Raw genomic sequence first — 22,926 nt, 5'->3', positions numbered from 1 at the left:
TGGATATTAGCCATAAAGTACAAAATACCCATGAGACATCCCATAGACCCAAATAAGTTAAAAAAGAAGGAAAGCCCAAATGAGGATGCTTGAAATCTCGCTTAGAAGGGGAAACAAACTTCTGACACAAACTTTGTCCTGTCTAAAAGAAATGAAATGACAAAGATGGATGGAGCAGAGATTGAGGGAACGGCCAACCAGTGACAGACCAGACTTGAGACCCATCCCATGGGCAAGCACCAATCCCTGACACTATCAATGATGCTCTGCTATGCTTGCAGACAGGAGCCTAGCATAACTGTCCATGAGAGGCTCCACCCAGCAGCTGACTGAAACAGATGCAGACCCACAGCTAAACATTGTATGGAGCTCAAGGACTCTTATGGAAGAGTTGGGAGAAGGATTGAAGGCACTGCAGAGGATAGGAACCCCACAGGAAGACCAACAGAGTCAACTAACCCAGACCCCTGAGAGCTCTCAGACACTGAGCCATCAACCAAAGAGCACACATAGGCTGAACCGATGCCCCCAGCATACATACATGTAGCAGACATAGCACACATAGGCTGAACCGATGCCCCCAGCATGCAGACATGTAGCAGACATAGCACACATAGGCTGAACCGATGCCCCAGCATGCATACATGTAGCAGACATAGCACACATAGGCTGAACCGATGCCCCAGCATGCATACATGTAGCAGACATAGCATACATAGGCTGAACCGATGCCCCCAGCATGCAGACATGTAGCAGACATAGCACACATAGGCTGAACCGATGCCCCCAGCATGCATACATGTAGCAGACATAGCACACATAGGCTGAACCGATGCCCCCAGCATGCAGACATGTAGCAGACATAGCACACATAGGCTGAACCGATGCCCCCAGCATGCATACATGTAGCAGACATAGCACACATAGGCTGAACCGATGCCCCCAGCATACATACATGTAGCAGACATAGCACACATAGGCTGAACCGATGTCCCCAGCATGCAGACATGTAGCAGACATAGCACACATAGGCTGAACCGATGCCCCCAGCATGCATACATGTAGCAGACATAGCACACATAGGCTGAACCGATGCCCCCAGCATGCAGACATGTAGCAGACATAGCACACATAGGCTGAACCGATGCCCCCAGCATGCATACATGTAGCAGACATAGCACACATAGGCTGAACCGATGCCCCCAGCATGCATACATGTAGCAGACATAGCACACATAGGCTGAACCGATGCCCCCAGCATGCAGACATGTAGCAGACATAGCACACATAGGCTGAACCGATGCCCCCAGCATGCATACATGTAGCAGACATAGCACACATAGGCTGAACCGATGCCCCCAGCATGCAGACATGTAGCAGACATAGCACACATAGGCTGAACCGATGCCCCCAGCATGCAGACATGTAGCAGACGACCGCCTTGCTTAGGTTCAGTGCAGGAGGATGTACCTAACCCTGCAGACTTGATGCACCAGGATAGGGGGTACCCAGGAGGTGCCCCATCCTCTCAGAGGTGAAGGGGGGAGAAGCTGGGGGGAGGGAGGACTCCAGGAGGGGATCAGCATTTGGGATATAAGTAAATAAGTGAATAAATTCAAAAGACTGTAAAAATCTATGGGTAAGCCCAGAGATCCTGTATTTCACTTGTTACAGTATTATATTATGCTTGAATATAATAAGCAAACATATTGCCAATGATGCAGGACTAGTAGCATACTGTTTAATACAGGAAAGACAAGAATTAAACTACATGTCACACTGAAACACATTATTCTACAAACTCATTTTTACAAAAGAGAGGATGGCTCCAGAGTGCAAACATAAGTAAGAACTGTCTTCTACTGAGAGCTAAAGCAAGCAAGAGCAGGAAGACCAGATGGTGAAATAAAAACTGGCTTTTCCCAACTAGACTAATGTTTTTCCAAACAGAATCAGCATAATTCAAGTTAAAACTAAGGTGTTAAAATACCTGATTTGTTGGCTATTATATGCTAAATAGGCTTTGATAATCCTGCATTAATGGGGTAATAACCTGGGGTGACAGAGTTACAGCCAGTACTAATCACGACAATAAACAGTGCTATACAGTGGTTCTTTCCCATTATCACACGGGTCTTGTCTGAGTTCCAAATCCAGTCACCCAGCTTTTCCTTAGAGGCATAAATCACTACTGCTTTGTAGTGGGAAAGAAGGCCCTCAGCTTGGCTATCATTCTGGTTTCCCCTTCTTCTCCACACTAAAACAACAGCATGCTCTTGTACACAACCTTTCTTTTTTGGAATTTACCTCACTGGTGGTTGGCTGTATGTGATAGCATATGCATTAAACAGTCCCACTAACTAGACTATGGATCCAGCTGTAAGACTGCCTAGATCTCCCTCCATTATCTTGCAAACTAGTTTCAATTATACTTGCTTCCTCTAAGCTACTCCTTACCTCTGGTAGAGTAGAAATGTTATTGTTCTCTAAATTTAACTCCTCAAGTGCACTGCATTTTGCTAATGATCTGGGTATTGCTGACAATCTATTGTATCTCAGGCCAAGGCGATTTAAACTGGACAGGTTTCCTGTAAATACAAGAAAAAGGAATTTATTGGTCAGAAAATCTGATGAGCCTTTCACTGTCATAAGCTACAGCCTAGATATTCATTAATTACTCTGAAGTACTATTTTAGCAGATCTTTAAATCAAGGGATTTACTAGAAAAATAAACAATATTAAGTTACTTTTTAAATGAACTATTAGAAAGCTTTGGCATCATTTAATGAGTTACTCTTTAATTTACAGCACATGATTTTGAGCATCTTACACAAATGCTACCATGACATTCAATGATATATAATTAAGCATATGGAATTTGAACACACATTAGACACTACTGAACAAATACAAAGTGAAACATCTCATTCCCCAGCTATTTTCTAGTTTTATTGTCAAGACAATATAAGAAGCTGCATATAAGCTACCTGAATGAATATGGTGTCTATTATCATAAAATATTCACCCAATATTTACTAAACAACACATATAAATTTGTTCTGACACTTAAAAGGGCATCTGTAACAACAATTAAACCCAGTATATTCCTTCATCATGATTGATTCACTTCTAACTACAAATCACAGCGGCTACTCTGACATTTCTGGATGAGTCAGGTTAAAATGGCAACTGTTGCTCTTCTTTCTACATTACACAGTCTCCCCCAATGTTAGAAATCATAGAAATGGATGCCTGTGTCATGTGTTAGTATTTTCAGATATGTATTTGAGACTTTGCACTTTCTCTAATCTACTGACATCCACTTCTTTCCTTTTGCTCTCATCATCATATGACCCATCTTTCTAGATGCAACATTACTACAATAATTATCATAGCTAACAGCACCAGCCAAGCTTTGACACTGTTAGAGAGCAGTCACTACGCCCACAATCCTCACCAGTCTTCACATGCTTCTCAGTAAATAAACTTAAGGCAGTTCTTACCTTCACACTGTCTTAGGAGTCTATACCTTAAATCTGATCAACTATAACACAGACACCCTGCCAAGTATCTCTGCCTTCCCATCAGACTACAGCTACTCTATAGGTACACCACTTACATTTCTTTCTACAATCTTGTTGGGATATTGGTCCAAGAATTTTAGTTCCAGTTAAATAAGATTCTAAAAGGTGTAAAAGAGAATATAAAAGCAACAATAAAAACTACCACTTAGCAAAAATAAGCTGAGCTTGCCTTGAAGTAATTTCTAAATTAACTTAAGATGTTTCACTGGTATCTTTCTGATAGCACTCTGGTGAGACCCACTTTAAAGAGGACTGGGGGGGACAAGAGACAACAATAAAGAAAACAGGACTGACTACTTTCCAAAACACCAGACAATTTAGAGAACAGAAATAAGAATAAGAAACAATCTTTACTATTGTTACTACTGCTCTAAGATACTAAGATACTTTTGCTACTTAAAAACACCAGATTAGTGAAAAATAAAAGAATCAATTTCAAATGTTAAAGTTGTATACACCCTGGCAAAAATGGGAACACCTACATGTATAGTAAAAATTGGGAGATAGCACAATACAATAGGAAATATTTTATTTATAACGTGTGCAGCATGAACACACACTTTTTTTTTTTTTTTTTTTTTTTTGGTTTTTCGAGACAGGGTTTCTCCCTGTAGCCCTGGCTGTCCTGGAACTCACTCTGTAGACCAAGCTGGCCTCGAACTCAGAAATCCGCCTGCCTCTGCCTCCCAAGTGCTGGGATTAAAGGCGTGCGCCACCACTGCCCGGCCTAACACACACCATTTAGAAAAGTGAAAACATACTTGTAAAGTCTGTAACCCTGAAGAGTCAGAAATACTTCTGGGTATGTTCCTCTTTTAGCCTGTCAATGTAACTGGGTAATCAGATGGAGACATTTACAAACTAACCCTTATGAGATTAGCAAGTAAGCCTGAAGAATTGTCTCAAAGACAGACAATTCTTGAGTCTGGCATTATTAATTATTAGTTCAAATAGTTAGAAGCTATGCACACTTTGAGGTTTTATTTTATTATGTACATGTGTTGTGTGTGCTAACACATGCAAATGAGCTCACAGGCATGCTTGTGCTTGTCTGTGTAGGCAGAGGTTGATGGTTGATGTTTCATATCTTCCTCAATCACTCCCTACCGTGTGTGTGTGTGTGTGTGTGTGTGTGTGTGCGTGCGCACACACACACACACACACACACACACACTTTTTTTTTTTAAGATAGCTTCTTAATGACCCTGGAATGGGCTGACCTGCCTATCCTGGCCAGCCAGCAAGCTCTGGGCATATCCCATCTCCACCTTCCCAGATTACAAGCTCGATCTGCTACACCTAGACCCGCTGTAGACACAATCAGGCCCTCGTGCTTTCACTGAAAGTGAAAGTGGTAAGACTTATGAGCATGAACAAAGACAAACTAAACTACCACTTCTTTCCATAAGACCAACTGGGGCATATCCTCAGGTTAACTTTGTGATCTCTCCGTGAGTCAAGGTGTGAACACAGGTGGCGATTCTCTGCTCACAACTAAAATGTTCTCTTCTCACATAGACTATTTGATTACAACCTTTGATCCTAGAACAGACCAGTTCTAAAACTTCAAGATGCAGTTTACTGAAACTGCTTCTTTACATAGTGACCCACAGGACCACTAGACTCAAGGTTGAGGTTAAATCTGTATACACATTTGTAAGTCTTACCGTTTTTAAGTCTTACATTTCAATCTGTTTTCAAGAATGCAACATTCATAATAAAACATTCTAGATTAAACTGTTATGGCTATTTTACTTAGTTGAGTCTTGTAAGTCAATCTGTTTTCCAGCTAGATATGTAGTGCCCTAAAAGTGAGGCCAAGGGTATGAGAAACTCTGTAGATAGATAGTACACATTTGCATATTTAAGGGTATGAGAAACTCTGTAGATAGTACACATTTGCATATTTAACAGAGCAAAGTCATCTAAAAATTTTAGTCTCAATTTTAGCCTCAAAAATAGTTTCTTGATACCTAAAATGTCAACTTTATACTTAAGACAGCACAGCTCTGACAGGCTTCATGATGTGTCTGTAATACTATCCCAAATACTATGCCAATACTTCCTAGGATCAATGGGGTCACACCAATTATAAATGCTTATTTCTCTTTCTGCTTCCCTTTTCAGATCCTCATAAATACTACTATCAAAACACTAGTGCAAAGCCAGGCAAAGAACACCCATGGTTGAATACCACTAGAAATTGTATTATAATAAACCATATACCAAGAGTGCTAAAGTGGCAGACTGAATTCTAAAAACTATTAAAAACATACACACATACTTCATTAATTGAAAATGTTTCCTAACACCAGTTTTATCTTGTCCAAATCAGTCCTTCAAATTCTATATCCTTAAAATACTCCTCTCTTCTGTCTCTTTGCTAGTCTCCCTCATCACCTCAAAACAAAATTATTATGGTAACTGTCTTTGAAAATTAACGTTTACTACTCAGTATAAATACCATAATAGTAGATATAAATCTACTTTTATTTTTCATGTAACTGAGAAAAACTAAACCGCCACTTCTTTCCCTAATCTATCAGATGTGTTCACTTTACTCAGATCATTTTTAAGTCTCCTGGCTCTCACCCGCTGACCCAGATGTTGCTACAAAAAATGCCAAATATCACAGTCCACTCTTTCAAGATGATTACTTCCTCACATGACTGTTACGATAAAGTCTGACCAAAAGGCTTTGAATATTTATAAAAGTAAAAGACAACTCCTAGCAGGAAAGATCAAAGCTGACCTTATAAATCAGGTAGGAGATTTATTATTACAGAGGAACATCCCTGCCTGGTGCAACAGCAGGAAATGAACAAAGAAGATGTAAAAATACAGAGGAGGGGGATCAGTGAGCCAGCTCAGCACAGAGCAGCTTGACACCATGCCTGAGAACCCATAATCCTCTAGACCCCACAATGGTAGAAGTTGTCCTGAAAGTTGTCCTCTGACCTCTCTTGTACACGTGCCCATGTATGACATGAGCAGGCATGTACGTACACACACACACAGAATGAATGAAGAATGAGAAAATTTATAAACTGTTAAACAAAATGTAGATGTAAGCTGCTTACATGTAAGCTCAAAGGCCAAAAACTGTGGAGCTTGGGCTAAAGCTTTAGGCAGTCATGCTAAGAAGCAGCATTTAGTCACTTTTCTCACGGCTGAAACAAAATACCCGAAGTGAAGCAGCTTAGAGGAGGACAGAGAGATTTTAGCTCACAATTTGAAGGTATCATAATACCTTCAGGCAAGGAAGGAAGGTACGGTAACAGGAGAGGTAGCTGTGATTATAGGAGCACTGAAGTGGCTGCTTACATCCTGATAAACCAGAAGTATGTCCCATGTGTCCTGTGACCCTCTGACACATTTACTCTGCTAGGCCTTTTCTCTTAAAGGTTTCACAACTTTCCAAAACAGCACCACCAGATGGGGACCAAGTATTCAAATACATATGCCTGTAGGGACATTTTACATCCCAGTCATAACAAAACCCCATAGACAGGTAATCAGTGTGGAGTTTAGCATAATGTATGTGAAGTAAGATCACAAAGAAGAAACTCAAACTGTGGCCGCATCCTATCAACAAATCTTTCTTCAAGGCTGTCTTAGTTCACTTCTGTCATGTGATAGAATACCCTAACAAATGGCAGCTTAAGAGAGAAAAGGCTGAGTTTCGCTCACTATTCCTGGGCAGTCAGGGCAGCAGAAATGTAAAACATTACACCCATACTCAGAAACAGAGAGAAATGAAGCCCCGTGTGCTCACTTGCTTGCCTGTGCGCGGACCAACTTCTCCACTCACACAGCTTAAGATTGTCAAGAAATGGTTGTGTCCCAGTAGGCTTAATTCAGACACTCCCTTTAGGCCACCCAGATCAGACAATTCCCACAGAGACTCTTCCCAGGATTGCAGGCTGTCCAGTTGAAAGTCATCAGTCGCCAAGGTCTTCACCAACTGCTCCCTCACTGACATGGTGAACGCTTGGCTCACTCCCAGCTGCTGCCCACGGTCCCCATGGCTGAGCCCATGGACTAGATTGAACACATTCTTCATGGTGCTTCTCGCCACCACTTCAGCTAGATTCTATATCATACAAGCTGGTACTTAATACACTTGGTGTTAAATTATTAACTCTTTCATATAGTAGGTTATTTCCTTCAAAAAATTACAAAAGGCCTACAAAATTCCCTTCTTTGACTAACTCTCACTTTTTAGAATAACAGAGGTCTATGAACGTGAGACTTCTCTGGGCCTGGTCTTCAAACATATGTCAGATTTACCTGATCCATGTGAATATCATTTTCTACAAAATCCACAAGGAAACATGCCAGTATAAGCCACACAGAACGTGGTAATTTCTCTCACTTTCTGCACTCTTCCTACTTTGCCATACTTTTAAAATCACAAAACACACGAACAAACTATATTCTCTTCTCCAGATTACCATAGGTGCTAGTTCAGTATCTACCTACTGAGAGCTTTCTCTCAACACTTATTTATATGTTAAAAAAAAAAAAAATCAAGGGATAATGTATTTGGTCTTGTATATATATTTCACTCTATTTAACTACTCTAAGCAGTCTGTATGTGTGAGTACCAGTATCTATCTAATCATAATCCAACTAATGTCATATTCCTAACTGTCTAAAGGAATTCAGCAATACAAACCTTCATTCATACATCTGTGCACACTAGAATATTTTATGATTTGTCAGAAGACAGTTATTTTAAACTGTTAGGAATATGATGATCACAGCTAAATCAATTTTATTTCCACAAAGTCAAAGAGATCGTGTTTATTTACTCACTCTTTGAGAGATATGAAGTAAGATTATACTTTATTGCTTGCCTACAGCCACGGTTACAATAAAGCTAGCAAAGACAGGAAACTTCCTTCAAATACTGACTGGGACTGTCTGTAACAAGCAACCAACCTTTAAAAAAAACTAGAAGTAGATATAGCATCTCCTCCCTCTCCCTCTCTCTGTCTCTCTCTGTCTCTCTCTCTCTGTCTCTCTCTCTCTCTCTCTCTCTCTCTCTCTCTCTCTCTCACTAAGCCTTTCTCTATCATAGAAACATCAGCCAAGGAAGGAGCCTGAAGAGCAGAAGACTACCAGAAGAGCAAAGGACTAATAGAGGAAAGATTGATTCCTAATTCTGTCCCATCAACTGGCACGTCTAATCACTCTACAATAGAACAAATACAATGCTTTAAGTCTCTCTCAACCCCACTGAAACCGAGTCGTTCTTTACTGACAGATGTTAGTGTGGTGGTGGATTTCAAAAGCCAGTAAACGGAACCAAACTAAACCCCACCCTTAAAATCAGAATAGATTCCTAGAATTCAAACATTTCAAACTGAAAATGGTGTTGTGAAATCAATGCACAACATTAACTAGGACACAACAGTGCCTCCCTCCAACTTTCCTGCACCTAAGCTCTGACCTCTGACCTCCTCCTCTACAGTAGGGTTAGAAAGAAGGTGAACTTTTAAAAACATGACTCATGAGAAACCTGGCTTACAAATGCCTTGTCACTTATTTAAGAGAATGTCAAGGAAGTGTGTGCATCTAGGCACACCCCTCCTACTGTCAGCAGAGTAGGCAGCACCAAACAGTTCTATGGGAAAGGAGGGAAGAGGCAAGGGTGTCAGGTACACAGTCCTCAGCAACCGTTCCTGCTAACGTCTTCCCACGAGTGGGTCTAACTACATGCTGAACTGCAACCTTCAAGTCAAGAAAGGGTCTGCTTTAATGCTGAGACATTCAGACTAGGAAAACCACCAGAGCTGAATGTCTCTGTACAAATGTAGGCTGATCGTGGCCGAACACCGACAGTTGGCTTTTAAGTGCTTAGCTTTGACTATAAATTATTCTGTGCTCCACTTTGACAGCTTGTTTTCTTATGCTGTCAAATTTTTAAAACATGGTGAAATTACAAGGGTAGGAATTAAAATTAGATACTTTCAGTTTCACCAAATATAAAGCATCTTTAGGTGAACTCTGTGTAACATTTCAATAAGACTAATCCAAATGGTCTTAATTTTAACAAAGTAGAAAAAAATCAGTAAGAACACACTATGATGCTAAAGTTGAAATAACACCAAAGGTGCATTTTTTAAGCAAACTGAAGAAAAATAAAAAAATTTTCAAGTTTTGAATGTTAAAAAAACAAGAAATACAACCATTTCACACCCCAGCAAACTTGTTACAGACGACACTGCACTGAAGTCACTTATAACCTTTGTTTCTCTTGTTACTGCTGATGTCTGCTTTCTTTTGAGACAGGGTTTCTCTGTGTGACAGCCCTGGCTGTCCTGGAACTCCCACTCTAAAGCAGGCTGGCCTGGAACTCAGAGAGAGCCACTTGTCTGTCTCCTGAGTGATGGATTAAAGGGATGTACGCCACCACACTGGGCACAACCTTTGTTTTTACTCCATAATCACTCTGCAATTCTGCAGAGTGCAACAAAAAGACCTCTGTGGACTGGCCTGTGCTTCAGCCTTGAATGAGAGGTTTTGTTGCCTCTTACTCTATCTAATTTTGCAAAGAAATAAAAAGTTGAATGTTTATCTTATTTTAGAACGTTTCTCCTCTGATTTCATAATAGTTATCAGAAATCCCAGAAAATTTTACAGAAAAGCAGCTTTACCCTCTGAACAAAATGACATTCAGGATTTTCCGTTTGTCCCCAGAGAAGTCTGGAAGTAGACAGGGTTTAGCAATCCAGTGCAGTCTGAATCACTCAGCACGGCTCACTGGACTCTGCCTCGACCAATCACTGGACACTCTGCCTCAACCAATCACTGGACACTCTGCCTCGACCAATCACTGGACACTCTGCCTTAACCAATCACTGGACACTCTGCCTCAACCAATCACTGGACACTCTGCCTTAACCAATCACTGGACACTCTGCCTTAACCAATCACTGGACACTCTGCCTCAACCAATCACTGGACACTCTGCCTCGACCAATCACTGGACACTCTGCCTTAACCAATCACTGGACACTCTGCCTCAACCAATCACTGGACACTCTGCCTTAACCAATCACTGGACACTCTGCCTTAACCAATCACTGGACACTCTGCCTCAACCAATCACTGGACACTCTGCCTCGACCAATCACTGGACACTCTGCCTCAACCAATCACTGGACACTCTGCCTCGACCAATCACTGGACACTCTGCCTTAACCAATCACTGGACACTCTGCCTCAACCAATCACTGGACACTCTGCCTCAACCAATCACTGGACACTCTGCCTCAACCAATCACTGGACACTCTGCCTCAACCAATCACTGGACACTCTGCCTCAACCAATCACTGGACACTCTGCCTTAACCAATCACTGGACACTCTGCCTTAACCAATCACTGGACACTCTGCCTTAACCAATCACTGGACACTCTGCCTTAACCAATCAGCTACCCTTCCTGGTTCCTCTGTCTCTTTACCCAGCTCAGGAGCTGTAGCAACCCTGGCTTTGCTGATCTAGGAACCAAATGGCAGAGATTACTGACAAGAATGAACTGTCTCACAAGAAAAGCTGATATTAAATAAAGCAGGGGAAACAGCCTGACTATTTAAGATGGGAATGGCTATTGGAAATGTAAGGTGATATGTGATTTCAGAAATGAATTTAGGGCAAGATTTTTTTTTTTTTTAGTCAAGAAAACAGAAGAGCCAGGCGTGGTGGCGCACGCCTTTAATCCCAGCACTTGGGAGGCAGAGGCAGGCGGATTTCTGAGTTCGAGGCCAGCCTGGTCTACAAAGTGAGCTCCAGGACAGCCAGGGCTACACAGAGAAACCCTGTCTCGAAAAACAAGAAAGAAAGAAAGAAAGAAAGAAAGAAAGAAAGAAAGAAAGAAAGAAAGAAAGAAAGAGAGGAAGGAAGGAAGGAAGGAAGGAAGGAAGGAAGGAGAGAGAGAGAGAGAGAGAGAGAGAAAGGAAGGAAGGAAGGAAGGAGAGAGAGAGAGAGAAAGAAAGAAAGAAAGAAAGAAAGAAAGAAAGAAAGAAAGAAGGAAGGAAGGAAGGAAAGACAGAAAGAAAGAAAGAAAGAAAGAAAGAAAGAAAGAAAGAAAGAAAGAGAGAGAGAAAAGAAAGAAAGAAAGAAAGAAAGAAAGAAAGAAAGAAAGAAAAGAAAGAGGGAGGGAAAGAAAAGAAAGAAAGAAAGGAGAGAGAGAGAAAGAAAGAAAAGAAAGAAGGAAGGAAGGAAGGAAGAAAGAAAGAAAGAGAGAGAGAGAAAGAGAGAGAGAGAGAGAGAAAGAAAGAAAACAGAAGAGAGTGTAGGTGCTATAAAAACAGCAACTCTACAGGGCAGAGAGTAGCTTTTCTGCTTGCTCACTGCAGTCACATTTTAAGAACGGGCTATGGTGATAGTTAATAATGAAAATGTTCATATAACAGTAACAGTAGTAATTTAAAAAAGAAAACAGTATCAGGAGACCCATATCAAGCTGGCCACTGACTATTCCAAATGAGCCATTCTTCTCCAATAAAAAAGGAGACTCAAATGTCAGTTGAGGAGGGGTGATGATGGAGTGCCTGCCTAGCACATGTGGGGCCCTGGTTTCAATCCTCAGCATGCCGAAGAAGGTAACAAAACAAACAAAAAATTTGATTACAATCCAAATGTTTAGTTTCTCATTAAATCTCAGCCTCTGGCTACTCAATCATAAAATATCAACTGGGATAGAAGGGATCAATCACAGAAACAAAATAAATTATTTAATAAACAATACATGAGAAATGATTATAGTATAAAACTTCCAAAACATATTACTTAACTTTGACTCCACCTCAAAACACAATTATTTTATCTCCCAGCAACTAACAAATTTATCATGTAAATGCAGTATTATTTTAAATTCTTGTTATTAATGTTTCCATTCTCACTGATTTCTAATATATACCTGTGATCTGATCATATAGAACATGTGAGACACGAAGTGTACAATATCATCTTAATTATAAGAGATTAATAATGAAGTCAAGGGCTGCCTGTTTTTTCACAAGACCCAGGTTTGATTCCCAGCACCCACATAGCACCTCACAACTTCTAATTCCAGTCCAAAGGAACCTGGTCCTCTCTTCTAGCCTTCATTGGTACCAGGAAAACCATCCACACACAAACAAAATCATAATGAAGTCAAATGCCTTCATATCTACAATAATACTTGCTTGTGATTTATTTTGATTAGCATGTACAAGCGCCTGGAGTTCGAATTCTCAGTGACACACAATAAACAAATTAAATTACAGAATTACCTCTGGCTTTTTTTTTTTTTTAAAGAGGCATGTAAGTAAAATTAAGAAAACTAGGAGAAAGAAGGTTACGTGGGTGGATTATCTTTGTCAGAAGAAGTGTGTCTAAGGGACCCTAGTCCTACTTCACAGGAGATTCTTATCAGCCAGCAGTCTGTGCTCTCTCCATATGCAAGGATATTGCAGCATGCTGACCACAATACCTGCTTACTACTCCTAAACAAAACAGGGATACAGATAAATTCATAAAAACACTAAACATTGCTAAGACTGTCTGAGAGAGAAAAAACGGATCAATGATCAATTCCTAGATATCGACTGAATTGTTAGAATGAGTAAAGAAGGCTAGAACTTGCTCAAGAAACAATTTAGCAAGCTAAGAAACCCAGGGTCTCAGCAGCCTGAGGTCTGTTACACAGCTTTCCAACCTTGGCCTGAGCTACACTGGGGGCTTCTTGGCTTATTTGCAATAGAATAAAACAACACTTTTGTTCTTTCTACAACTAAGAAAATTCTGGATTTTAGGGAAGGTTTTTGTTTTGTTTTGTTTTTTAAGATTATCTTTAACAGGACAAACCCCTGGGGAAGAGAGAGAACATCAAACTTAGGCAGTGACCTTCCCTTTACTGCTCAGTCAGTTGTTCAAAATTAAGCCAACTTGAAGACATTTATTTCAATGTAGCAACATCCAATAAAAGAAACTAAACATGTCACTATGCAATTTTTAAAAACAAAGAGATGTTAAGATAAAGATTAAAATATCTGCTGAGCTGGCCCAGAAGTATACTAGAGAAATATCATCATAAAAAATACTGAAAAAATATAGTTCTTAAACTTCAGAAATAATGGTTGAGCAAAATAACTGTCATTTATAATGTAAAAACAAAACAAAACAAACCATACATTAAATTCCAAAGGGCAGAACCAAACGGCAGAGCTACTTCCTACTTCTCTAAGTTACTCAAAGGAAGAGAACTGAATCTAGTAAGTGTGTGCCCGGCCCGACACATTGCTGCTCCCATGAACTGTTTTGATAAAACTACTACCAGACAGGTTTTAGCTAATCACAATTCGACTAAGGCAATTACAGCAATTAGACAGCTGATGAATAATAAAATTAAAACAATAACGTAGGTTAGAAAACAAAATTACATTTGTTCTAACACTGTCACTGACACAGATCTGAATGGAAAAGATTCCCAAACAGTGCAGGCACGGGGCAGAGAGGAGCACGCTCACTGTCTGCTTCAGCTGCACTGTGATCGGCTCATGCTCTATAAAGAAACTAAAACTGCTTTAAAACAGTCCTAAATGGAAAACCTGTGACGCTGAGGTTTCTACGGGTGAATGTTATCAAATATCAATGCCACGTTTTTCTTTACAGTCTAGTGTGTTTATGTGTTTTGTCTTCATGTTTGTCTTTGCATCACTTAAATTCCAGGAAGCCAGAAAATGGCACTGGATCCCCTGGAACTGGAGTTAGAGACAACTGTGAGCTGCCGTGTGGGTGCTGGGAATCAAACTGGGCTCCTCTAGAAGAGCAGCCAGTGCTTTTACCCACTGAGCGATCTCGCCCAAGTTATGCCACTTTTATATAAACTTCCAAATAATAAAGATGCATTCCCAAGTTATTATATGTGACCAACTTTACTAGACAAAACCATATTTTAAAATGCTTTATAAGAATATATTTGTTACAAATAAATACATTAATCTAATTTTCAATGCTCTCCAAGCATGTGCCTTCTTCCCGACTGTTGGTAAGCAAGTCCAGTTTTACTCTCTTCCTACCTGTTTGCTTTTTACCTTTTCCTAACACTTCACTCATGAAAAAAACCAACCTGTCTTCACAGGTCTCATTAATTCCCTAGAAAAAACTTCTGGGGCCTGGGAGACCGTTCAGTGGGTAATGCACTTACTAGGCAGGGATGAGGAGTCAAGTTCAGAGCCCTGAAAGTGGGAATGTTGGTGTACAGCTCTAAGCCCTGTTCTGGGGGACAGAAAGTTTATCTGAGTTTTAATCAAGCTCATGAAAACATAGAATTGTATTTTATTAGTTTCTTCACTGTACTATCTTGTCTCTTTCCAGAACTTTTCTCTTTTGCTGCTTTTAAACTTCACTTATTTTATATTGTTTCTATCTTTCTGCTCTTGGTTCTGGGGTATTTCTTGTACTTTAGCTTACAGGCTATTATTTTGGTTTTTGTGTTTACTGTATTGCATAGCATTTCCCAACTAATTTAACTTGGTGAACATATCTTCCTAAACATCTTTTTTCATTTGCATTTACACGTGTGTGTTGGGAGGAAGATATACCACCCATGGGCCGTTGGAGGCCAAAGTTCAATGGCCAGTATGTCTATTACCCTCCACGTCATTTTTCAAAGTTTCTCAGTAAACCTGAATCTCACTAGTTGGCTACAGCAGCTGGTCAGTGAGGTTCTGGGATGCCCATGCCTCCATCTCCCCAGCACTGGAATTACAGGACTGTATGCTACCATGTCCAGCTTTCTATGTGGGCACTGGGACTCTAAGCCTAGGACCTCATGCTTGTACAGTACTTTAGCCACTGCATAATCTCCCCAACTCCTTGGTAGACCTTTCTAAAAATTGTGGTTTTGTGTTTTGTTTTGTTTTTTTATCAGTCCGAACATGATCATGTTCACAAGTACAGAACAGACTCCCTCTATACTCTTTCATCTGAGATCACTTCTCTGACCATCCTAGTTATTTCAGTGATTTTAAAACCAAAAAATAGAAATAATCGCCATGGTTTCAAATATCCTGAATCATCAATCTGTTCTTTTTATATTTTAAGTTTGACATAACACTCCTATAACTTGTTACATAATACAGTCAATTTCACCTTTCCAGTTTAAAGAAGAAATACTTAATCTAATACCAATACAAATACTATTATGGAAGGAAGATCCATGGGCCAAGAACTAGAAAGGCATAAAACTCAGTATTTTATCTAATATATAATATTATATCAGCTTGGTTTTCTATAAAGAAATTGTTAACTTATATTACCACCTGGTGGTTGGTAACTAAACATCTCCCTCCAATTTAATACAGAAACAAAAAACAAAATTAAACACCAAAAACAAACTGAAAACATCTTCCAAAATAAAAGATTAACAAAACAAACAAAAGACAAAAGACAAAAAACAAAAAAACAAAAAAACCAGACTGGTGATTCTGTCTCAAGAGAACTCCCACCAGAAGCTGCAGCTGAAGAGCTGTGTCATGTTTCTATCAAGAGTTAAAATCTAAGTCCTGCCCAGGTAGAGTTCATCAGGGCTAGTCCTTTAATACAAAGTGAACCAGAGGTGAGCTAGTCACCAACAGACCTCTCTGTCATCTAAGAGACTACAAAACCCTCATGCACTGAACACAAAATTACCAAAATGGCTCCTCTAAATACCTGACAGAAGCAAACATTAATTATTGAAAAAGACAGCATCACCATAAACTTAAAATGTTTCATTAACAGTACCTCATATAATTATATTTATTATAAAAATCAAGAAAAAGATGAAATGTTTCTAAATAACAAAGAATTTATAAAAATATCCTTCTTGGGTTATATACATTTCTAGGCAATTAAAAAAAACAAGACTACACAAGTATAGAATATTATCAGAGCTTAGTCTTCTGTTTGCAATTAGGGAAAATCCTATAAATATATTTTATTAACCATCTTCAAAGTATCTCTTACCAACTCAACATTACAAATGAACAACTTTTAAACTATACTGTCATATTTTAAAGCCTAGACAGCAATGATTTTATTTTGCAATGTGGTACTTAATAAAGAAAGAATCACATTCATATTAATAGCCCATGACGTTCTAAAATAAACTAAACAGAAATACCTCCATTGGCAGTAAATAAATATACACTAATGCAATATTTTATCTTCTTTATAATCCCAAATGAGTTCATTTCTGAGGATCTAATTATTTGCTTTACCAAGAAATAGAACAGTGATTTAAAAGACTACTTTAAAAGTTTTATCACTACTTTGATAATTCTGATTTTGTATTACCAAAATAGACCAAAAATCGTCCTTTTCATAACCATGAGTCACAGATCTCAGTACCTCCCTTCTCCCCACATACCTATTGTATCTGGGAGGTCCAGTAGGTCATTGTGCTGCAAGTCAAGGTTGGTTATCTGTGTGCAGTTTCCAATCTCCTTTGGAAGGTGTTCAAGTTGATTGTGAGCTACATCCAGGGTAATGAGGTTACATAATTCACCTGTAAATTGATCAACATAATAATAGGCATTAAAGAATATATTAGGTAATTTTTGGAAACAAGGGAGTACATTTATGATTTCTAAGTTCAACTTCTTCAAAATGGTAAATTACCTAATGAAGACACTTATGCTGTGGAAAGTTCAGCTCAAGCCAGAATCCCAAACTATTATTTCAATAGCTGGCAGCTGATAAAATTAAAATGCTGCCCACAAACTAATATGTAACCACTCTACATTGTACGTTCTTGGTGCTGTCTTTTGGTCCTAGGGATGAAACCAAGGCCTCACGCATACTACGCATGCACTCTCGTCACTGAGCTGCATACAAACCATCCTCCATCTAAGCTTGTGCTATACAATTCCTTTTAAGCAGATATTTTGACCACAAATGATAATATATTCTAAGATTTTTTAAAAACTAACTAATTTTATTAACCAAATTCACTACATACTAGAGACATCTTCTACATCAATATATGTGTGCTTTCAAAATGCATGTTCCAATGTTCTATAAATGGCTAACTCAGTACTTCAAATAAAAATTCCTTCTCAATTGACTAGAAAATGAGGTGTTATTTTCCCTACCCTTTCTGGGTTAGAAAGAGGTACACTTGGAATTCAGATTTCTCCTAATGGTTTGTTACGACCTTTTTCTATTTGTGACAGACTTGTTGGTCTGCACGTGATCTGTTTGTTTGTTTGTTTGTTTGTTTGTTTGTTTGACAGAGGATTTCTCTATGCAGCCTTGGCTATCCTGGAACTTGCTATATAAAGCAGGCTGTCCTAAAACTCAGAACTCCACCTGCCTCTGAATATTGAGAGGCAAGAGGTTGGAGATACTGAAAAAAGTAAAACTATCAAAGTCTGAAGAGTGTGGGACAGATTGCTAAATTACACAATTATAGACAAAGGAAGCAAAGCATCAAAGTGTGATCTTATCAAGAGATGCTATCAAGAGAGTGAAAAAAGACCAAATGAGAAGACATTTACAGATTATGGATTTGATACAGAATGCACATATATATGTGTGTGTGTGTGTGTGTGTGTGTGTGTATGTGTGTATACATATACATACACACAACACACACACAAATAAAAACACTATAAATCCCCTTTCTCAGTCCTCAAAGAAGCCAATTTAAAAGCTGGCCCTGGCTGAGCACAGTGTCAGAACCTGGAATCTCACATGCAGGAGACCAAGACAAAGTCTGCAAGGTTAAAGCCAGCCTCCAGTTCATTCAAAAAAATAAAAAATAAAAAGGTTTATTGTTTAAATTTTCGAATGACAGATAAATACATGGCCAATAAGCATAGGTGAAAGTAGTCAACATATCATCTAAATATCAGATAATTAAAAGATACAATTTGTCACTTTTTCCATTAGGAAAGCTATTATTGGAAAACAGAAACTTTGCTGCTGTGTATGTATAAAAACTAGAACTTTGGGTTCGGCTGATTGGAATTTCTGGGGCAACCAGTAAGGTAGCTTCTTTAAAAACTATGAACATAAATATACAGTTACCACATAATTCTAACGCTGGGAATTCTAGAACTATCTAAAAACCAGAAACCTGGGAGCAGGGACTAACTGAAACTTATAACACATACCTGTAGACCAGCACTCATAGAGGCATTATTCAGTAACTGTCAAAAAGTGAGTATAACACCAAATGTCCAGAAGCTAAAGAGTAAGCAAAATAACGTATATAGCAATAATAAATATCCTATAGCTTTACATAGGAATAGAATTCTGATGTGCTAAAACTGATTAAGTTTGAAAAATACACTAAGTGAAATAAGTCATACACAAAAGGCTATAAATTGTAAGATCCTACTTAAAGAGGTACTTAGACTAATCCTATTTCCAGACAGAAAGTAGAATAGTGGTTACTGGGCTCAAAGAGGGTTAGGTTTAGAGGAGGATAGGAGTGGCAGTTTAATGGGCACACAGTTTTGTCCTCAGATGATGAAAAGGTTCTGTAGCTGAATAATGATGATAGTTGGACAATACAAATACACTTGATACCACTAACCCTCCAAATAAATTCTATGCCACATCTACTTTGTAACAATATAAAATATATGTCCAGCCTAAAAGGCAGATGTATTTTCATATTAGATAAGAAGAGTCTCAAGGCAGCCTTCATCTTGGAAGACGGAGGGTACCTAGGCAAGTACAATAGAAATATGAATATGCATCAAAAATACAAGAATCTACATCAATAAAATTAAAGAGGGTAGAGACAAATCAACATATGTAAGTGCTGGTATTTAGAAAAACTAATATTGATAATACTTTTAAAATTGAAATAATAAAAAAGTGAAGAAGAAAATACATACTATAAATATTAACAATGATGGTTCATCGGATAAGAGCACTGACTGCTCTTCCAAAGGTCCTGAGTTCAAATCCAAGCAACCACATGATGGCTCATAACCATCCATAATGAGATCTGACACCCTCTTCTGGAATGTCCGAAGACAGCTACAGTGTAGTTACATATGATAAATAAATAAATCTTAATATATATATATGTATATATACATATATATGTGTGTGTGTGTATATATATATATGTATATATCTTAAAATACACACACACACACACACAAAAACAAACAATGAATAAGAGAGTATATTCTACAAGCTTTGGTTTTGGGGGTTGTGAGAAAAACCTTGTGCTGTAGTCCAAGCCGATCTTGAATTTGTGATCCTATATTTTGCAGCCTCCCAAATGGCGAGATTATAAGATTGTACCACCATACTCAGCTCAGTCTTACAGTTTTGTTGTTTTTATTGCTGCTGTTGTTATTGTTTCTGGTGGGGGGGACAGAGTCTTGCTATATATATCTAAATAGCATAGAGCTCACCATGTAGACCAGGTTATCCTCAGTTTGTGACAATCCTCCTGCCTTTGCCTCCCAAGTGCTGAGATTACAGCCCAGCCTACTGTGTTTAAAATAATCATGAATTGTGAATTCAGAAAGTTAGGCTATACAGAACAATATAAAAAAATACAACTACCAAAACCCAACAAATATAAAGCTTCAATAATTCAATATACATTAGATAAATATTATGTGTAACTGAAAAGTTCTCCCTCTAAAAACTGTAGGCACAAATGGTTTCTCTGGAGACTCATACCAAGTGCTTAGACAAGAATTAACTAACTGTTACATCTCTCTCACAAAAAGTTGCAAAGCGGGGAGCATTTCCAAATTAGCCATTTTATGAGTCAAGCATTACTCTGATATCAAACAGTACAATAAAGGAACCTATAGACTAACGGCCAGTGCCCTCTAAATAGAACGTCACATACACTATGCATAGGTGCGTGGTGGCGCACGCCTTTAATCCCAGCACTTGGGAGGCAGAGGCAGGCAGATTTCTGAGTTCGAGGCCAGCCTGGTCTACAGAGTGAGTTCCAGGACAGCCAGGGCTACACAGAGAAACGCTGTCTCGAAAAACCAAAAAAAAAAAAAAAAAAAAAAAGACATAACCTAAGAGTCATCAATTGCACATACACAATACAGGTTCTGTGTTTGAAAATTTAAATGTAATTCGCCACATCAACAGTTCTAAACACACACAAAAAAAATTATTTGATGACTGATGTAAGTACCTGACAAAATTAAAAATATTCTTAGTGTTAAAAAAAATCCTAATAAGGAACAGAGAGGAAATGTATACATTAATTTAGCTCTAATTTTCATTCTGATACGTAAAAGAAACTTGAAGTCAACATTGCTGTCCTCACAATGCTGACTAAAAGGCCGTGGATTCATAACTCCTGTTGCATTCTTCAGAGACTTGAAAACAAAGGACAGATTCATGACCTAAAAACTACAAAGTAATATGAATTCTGAGACTCAGTTTTCCAGACCCACTCAAAGGTTGTCGCTACCGACTGTGGATACAGATGAGACAACTGAGGGGTCTGCAAGGACGAAGCCGCCAAAGAACAGCCCTTCCCTCTCTCCAGAGCTCATGCAGGCTCTCAGAGCAAAGACAGATGAAGAGCTATTGATCTCACCTAAGCAAGTAAGGCACCGGCAAATCGGCAAATCGCAGACAAGCCCACCCCACGCCCCGCCCGTCTCCGGGGTTAAATTTACACTAACAGCTGCTCTGCTTGTCTGTACAGTGGGCAGACTTCAGACGAGCCTTTTAATAAATACCATATGGCTACCTCAGGGATCCCCTCTATACACCTGCATTCACACATAAAATCATGAGGATTGTATTATGGGATGCCAAGGTTATTGTGACATTAGGACTTTCTCTAGCAACATATTCTATCATTTGCTGCAGTAATAAAATTCTCATTTTGCCAATACCCGATCGGTCTAACACACGGAAGAAGCAGACTGAGCAACAGATGTACTAAGGCAGAAGCTCAGCTCAGCCACTCGACTGCCACACCTGACCGCTCGGGTCACTTACACTTTGGTAAAGTAAGTAAGTGGTCAGGGTTAGTTCAGATGACTTAATTAGCTCTTAGAAAATTAAGGCTCCTTTGCATGAGAGAATTGGCCTGGAATATTATTGTCCCTGAATGTACAGACAGAATTTTGCCTGAACCTTCTTTAAATATATAACTCAAAGGTTCTGAACAGCCTCTGCTTTAAAGGCGCGTGATAATGCAACAAGGGAGCTTTACTCTTCTAACACGGTGGGAATTATCTCAATCCCTCCTACCCCAAAAAAGTACTTCCCGTGTGCCTTAGTATGTGTGTATGTATTTATGTATGTATTTATGCATATGTGCATGTATGTATAAAGCTTCTATTGAACAGCTTATCACTTTAAATATATGGAATTATGTAAATTTTTAAAGAAGGAAGAGTAAGTAAATTTTTGTCTTGAAAGAAAAGAAAAAAACAATCTACATACAGAAGAACAAAACTAAGAACTGCATTAGATTTTTCTTCAGAAACTATGCAAAGACAACAGGAGAGTGAAATATTAAAACACAGGCAGGGCAGGGAGATCACCCCCTATAAGGTCTGTTACCAATAAAGCTGCCCTTCCACAGTAACGGAGAAACAAAGACCTACAAGACTAATAAAATTGAGGGTACCTGTACCCACTAGACCTGATTTACAAGAAATACTAAAATAAATTGAGGAAAAAAGGAAAATAATATATACAGAAACTTAATCGACGTAAAGGGAGCAAAGAAAGAAGACAGCTAACTTCTTTTTAACTCATCGTTGATATACTAGGTATCAGTTTGATCAAAACATTAATAGCAGTAAGATCATGAGAAATGGGAATGTTTTAAGGCAAAACAAAAGAAATGGGACATACTTGCTAGATCTAAGGCATCTATACTGGCCACAAAGTGGTATAGTGTTCATTGGAAGCTGACTAATATTAATTTAAATGCACTAAAACTCCACAACAAACAAGCAATACCCCTCAAAAAGAAAGACCACTGAGAGCCAGACCTGATGATGCACACCTGCAATCCCAGCACTTTAAATGTAGTCAGAAACCTAAGCCTACTATTAACCAAAAGAACACTAGATCAGCTAGAGCAATTGCATGCAAAGCATACTTCAAAACAAAGTAAATTATCAGGGGTATAGGAAAATCTCACATAATGCTAAATGAATGGGTCAATCCTTTTATTATGTTTTCGAGTCTTTCAATACCTTTTCTTCAGTATTAATCAGGATGGCTATCTAACAGTCTAACACTGTGAATGGCTCTCAATCTCAAGCATCATTTTCTCCCTTCTCAGCTCGTGTCCCTTCCAAGATCCAGGCTCTCTCCTGCAGATCTCTCAGAAAA

The 22,926-nt window shown here is 38.8% G+C and overlaps 1 protein-coding gene across 6 annotated transcripts in view; it reads right to left on the bottom strand.

The window, feature by feature from the left end:
• The window catches only part of Shoc2 (Shoc2, leucine rich repeat scaffold protein), an 89,049-nt gene that overhangs the window by 13,144 nt on the left and 52,979 nt on the right, over nt 1–22,926 (bottom strand). For all 6 annotated transcript variants that reach the window (XM_006527228.4, NM_001168505.1, XM_011247299.3 and 3 more), the window contains 2 exons: nt 16,991–17,128; nt 2,458–2,588 (listed from right to left, as the gene is read on the bottom strand). In XM_006527228.4, coding sequence (XP_006527291.1) covers nt 2,458–2,588; nt 16,991–17,128 — 269 coding nt within the window. The remainder of the gene's footprint in view (nt 1–2,457; nt 2,589–16,990; nt 17,129–22,926) is intronic.

This window comes from Mus musculus, chromosome 19 (assembly GCF_000001635.26).
Source record: "Mus musculus strain C57BL/6J chromosome 19, GRCm38.p6 C57BL/6J".
NCBI classification, from domain to species: domain Eukaryota; kingdom Metazoa; phylum Chordata; class Mammalia; order Rodentia; family Muridae; genus Mus; species Mus musculus.
Note: the sequence above shows the minus strand (reverse complement) of the source record. Positions and strands in the feature narration are given on the sequence as shown.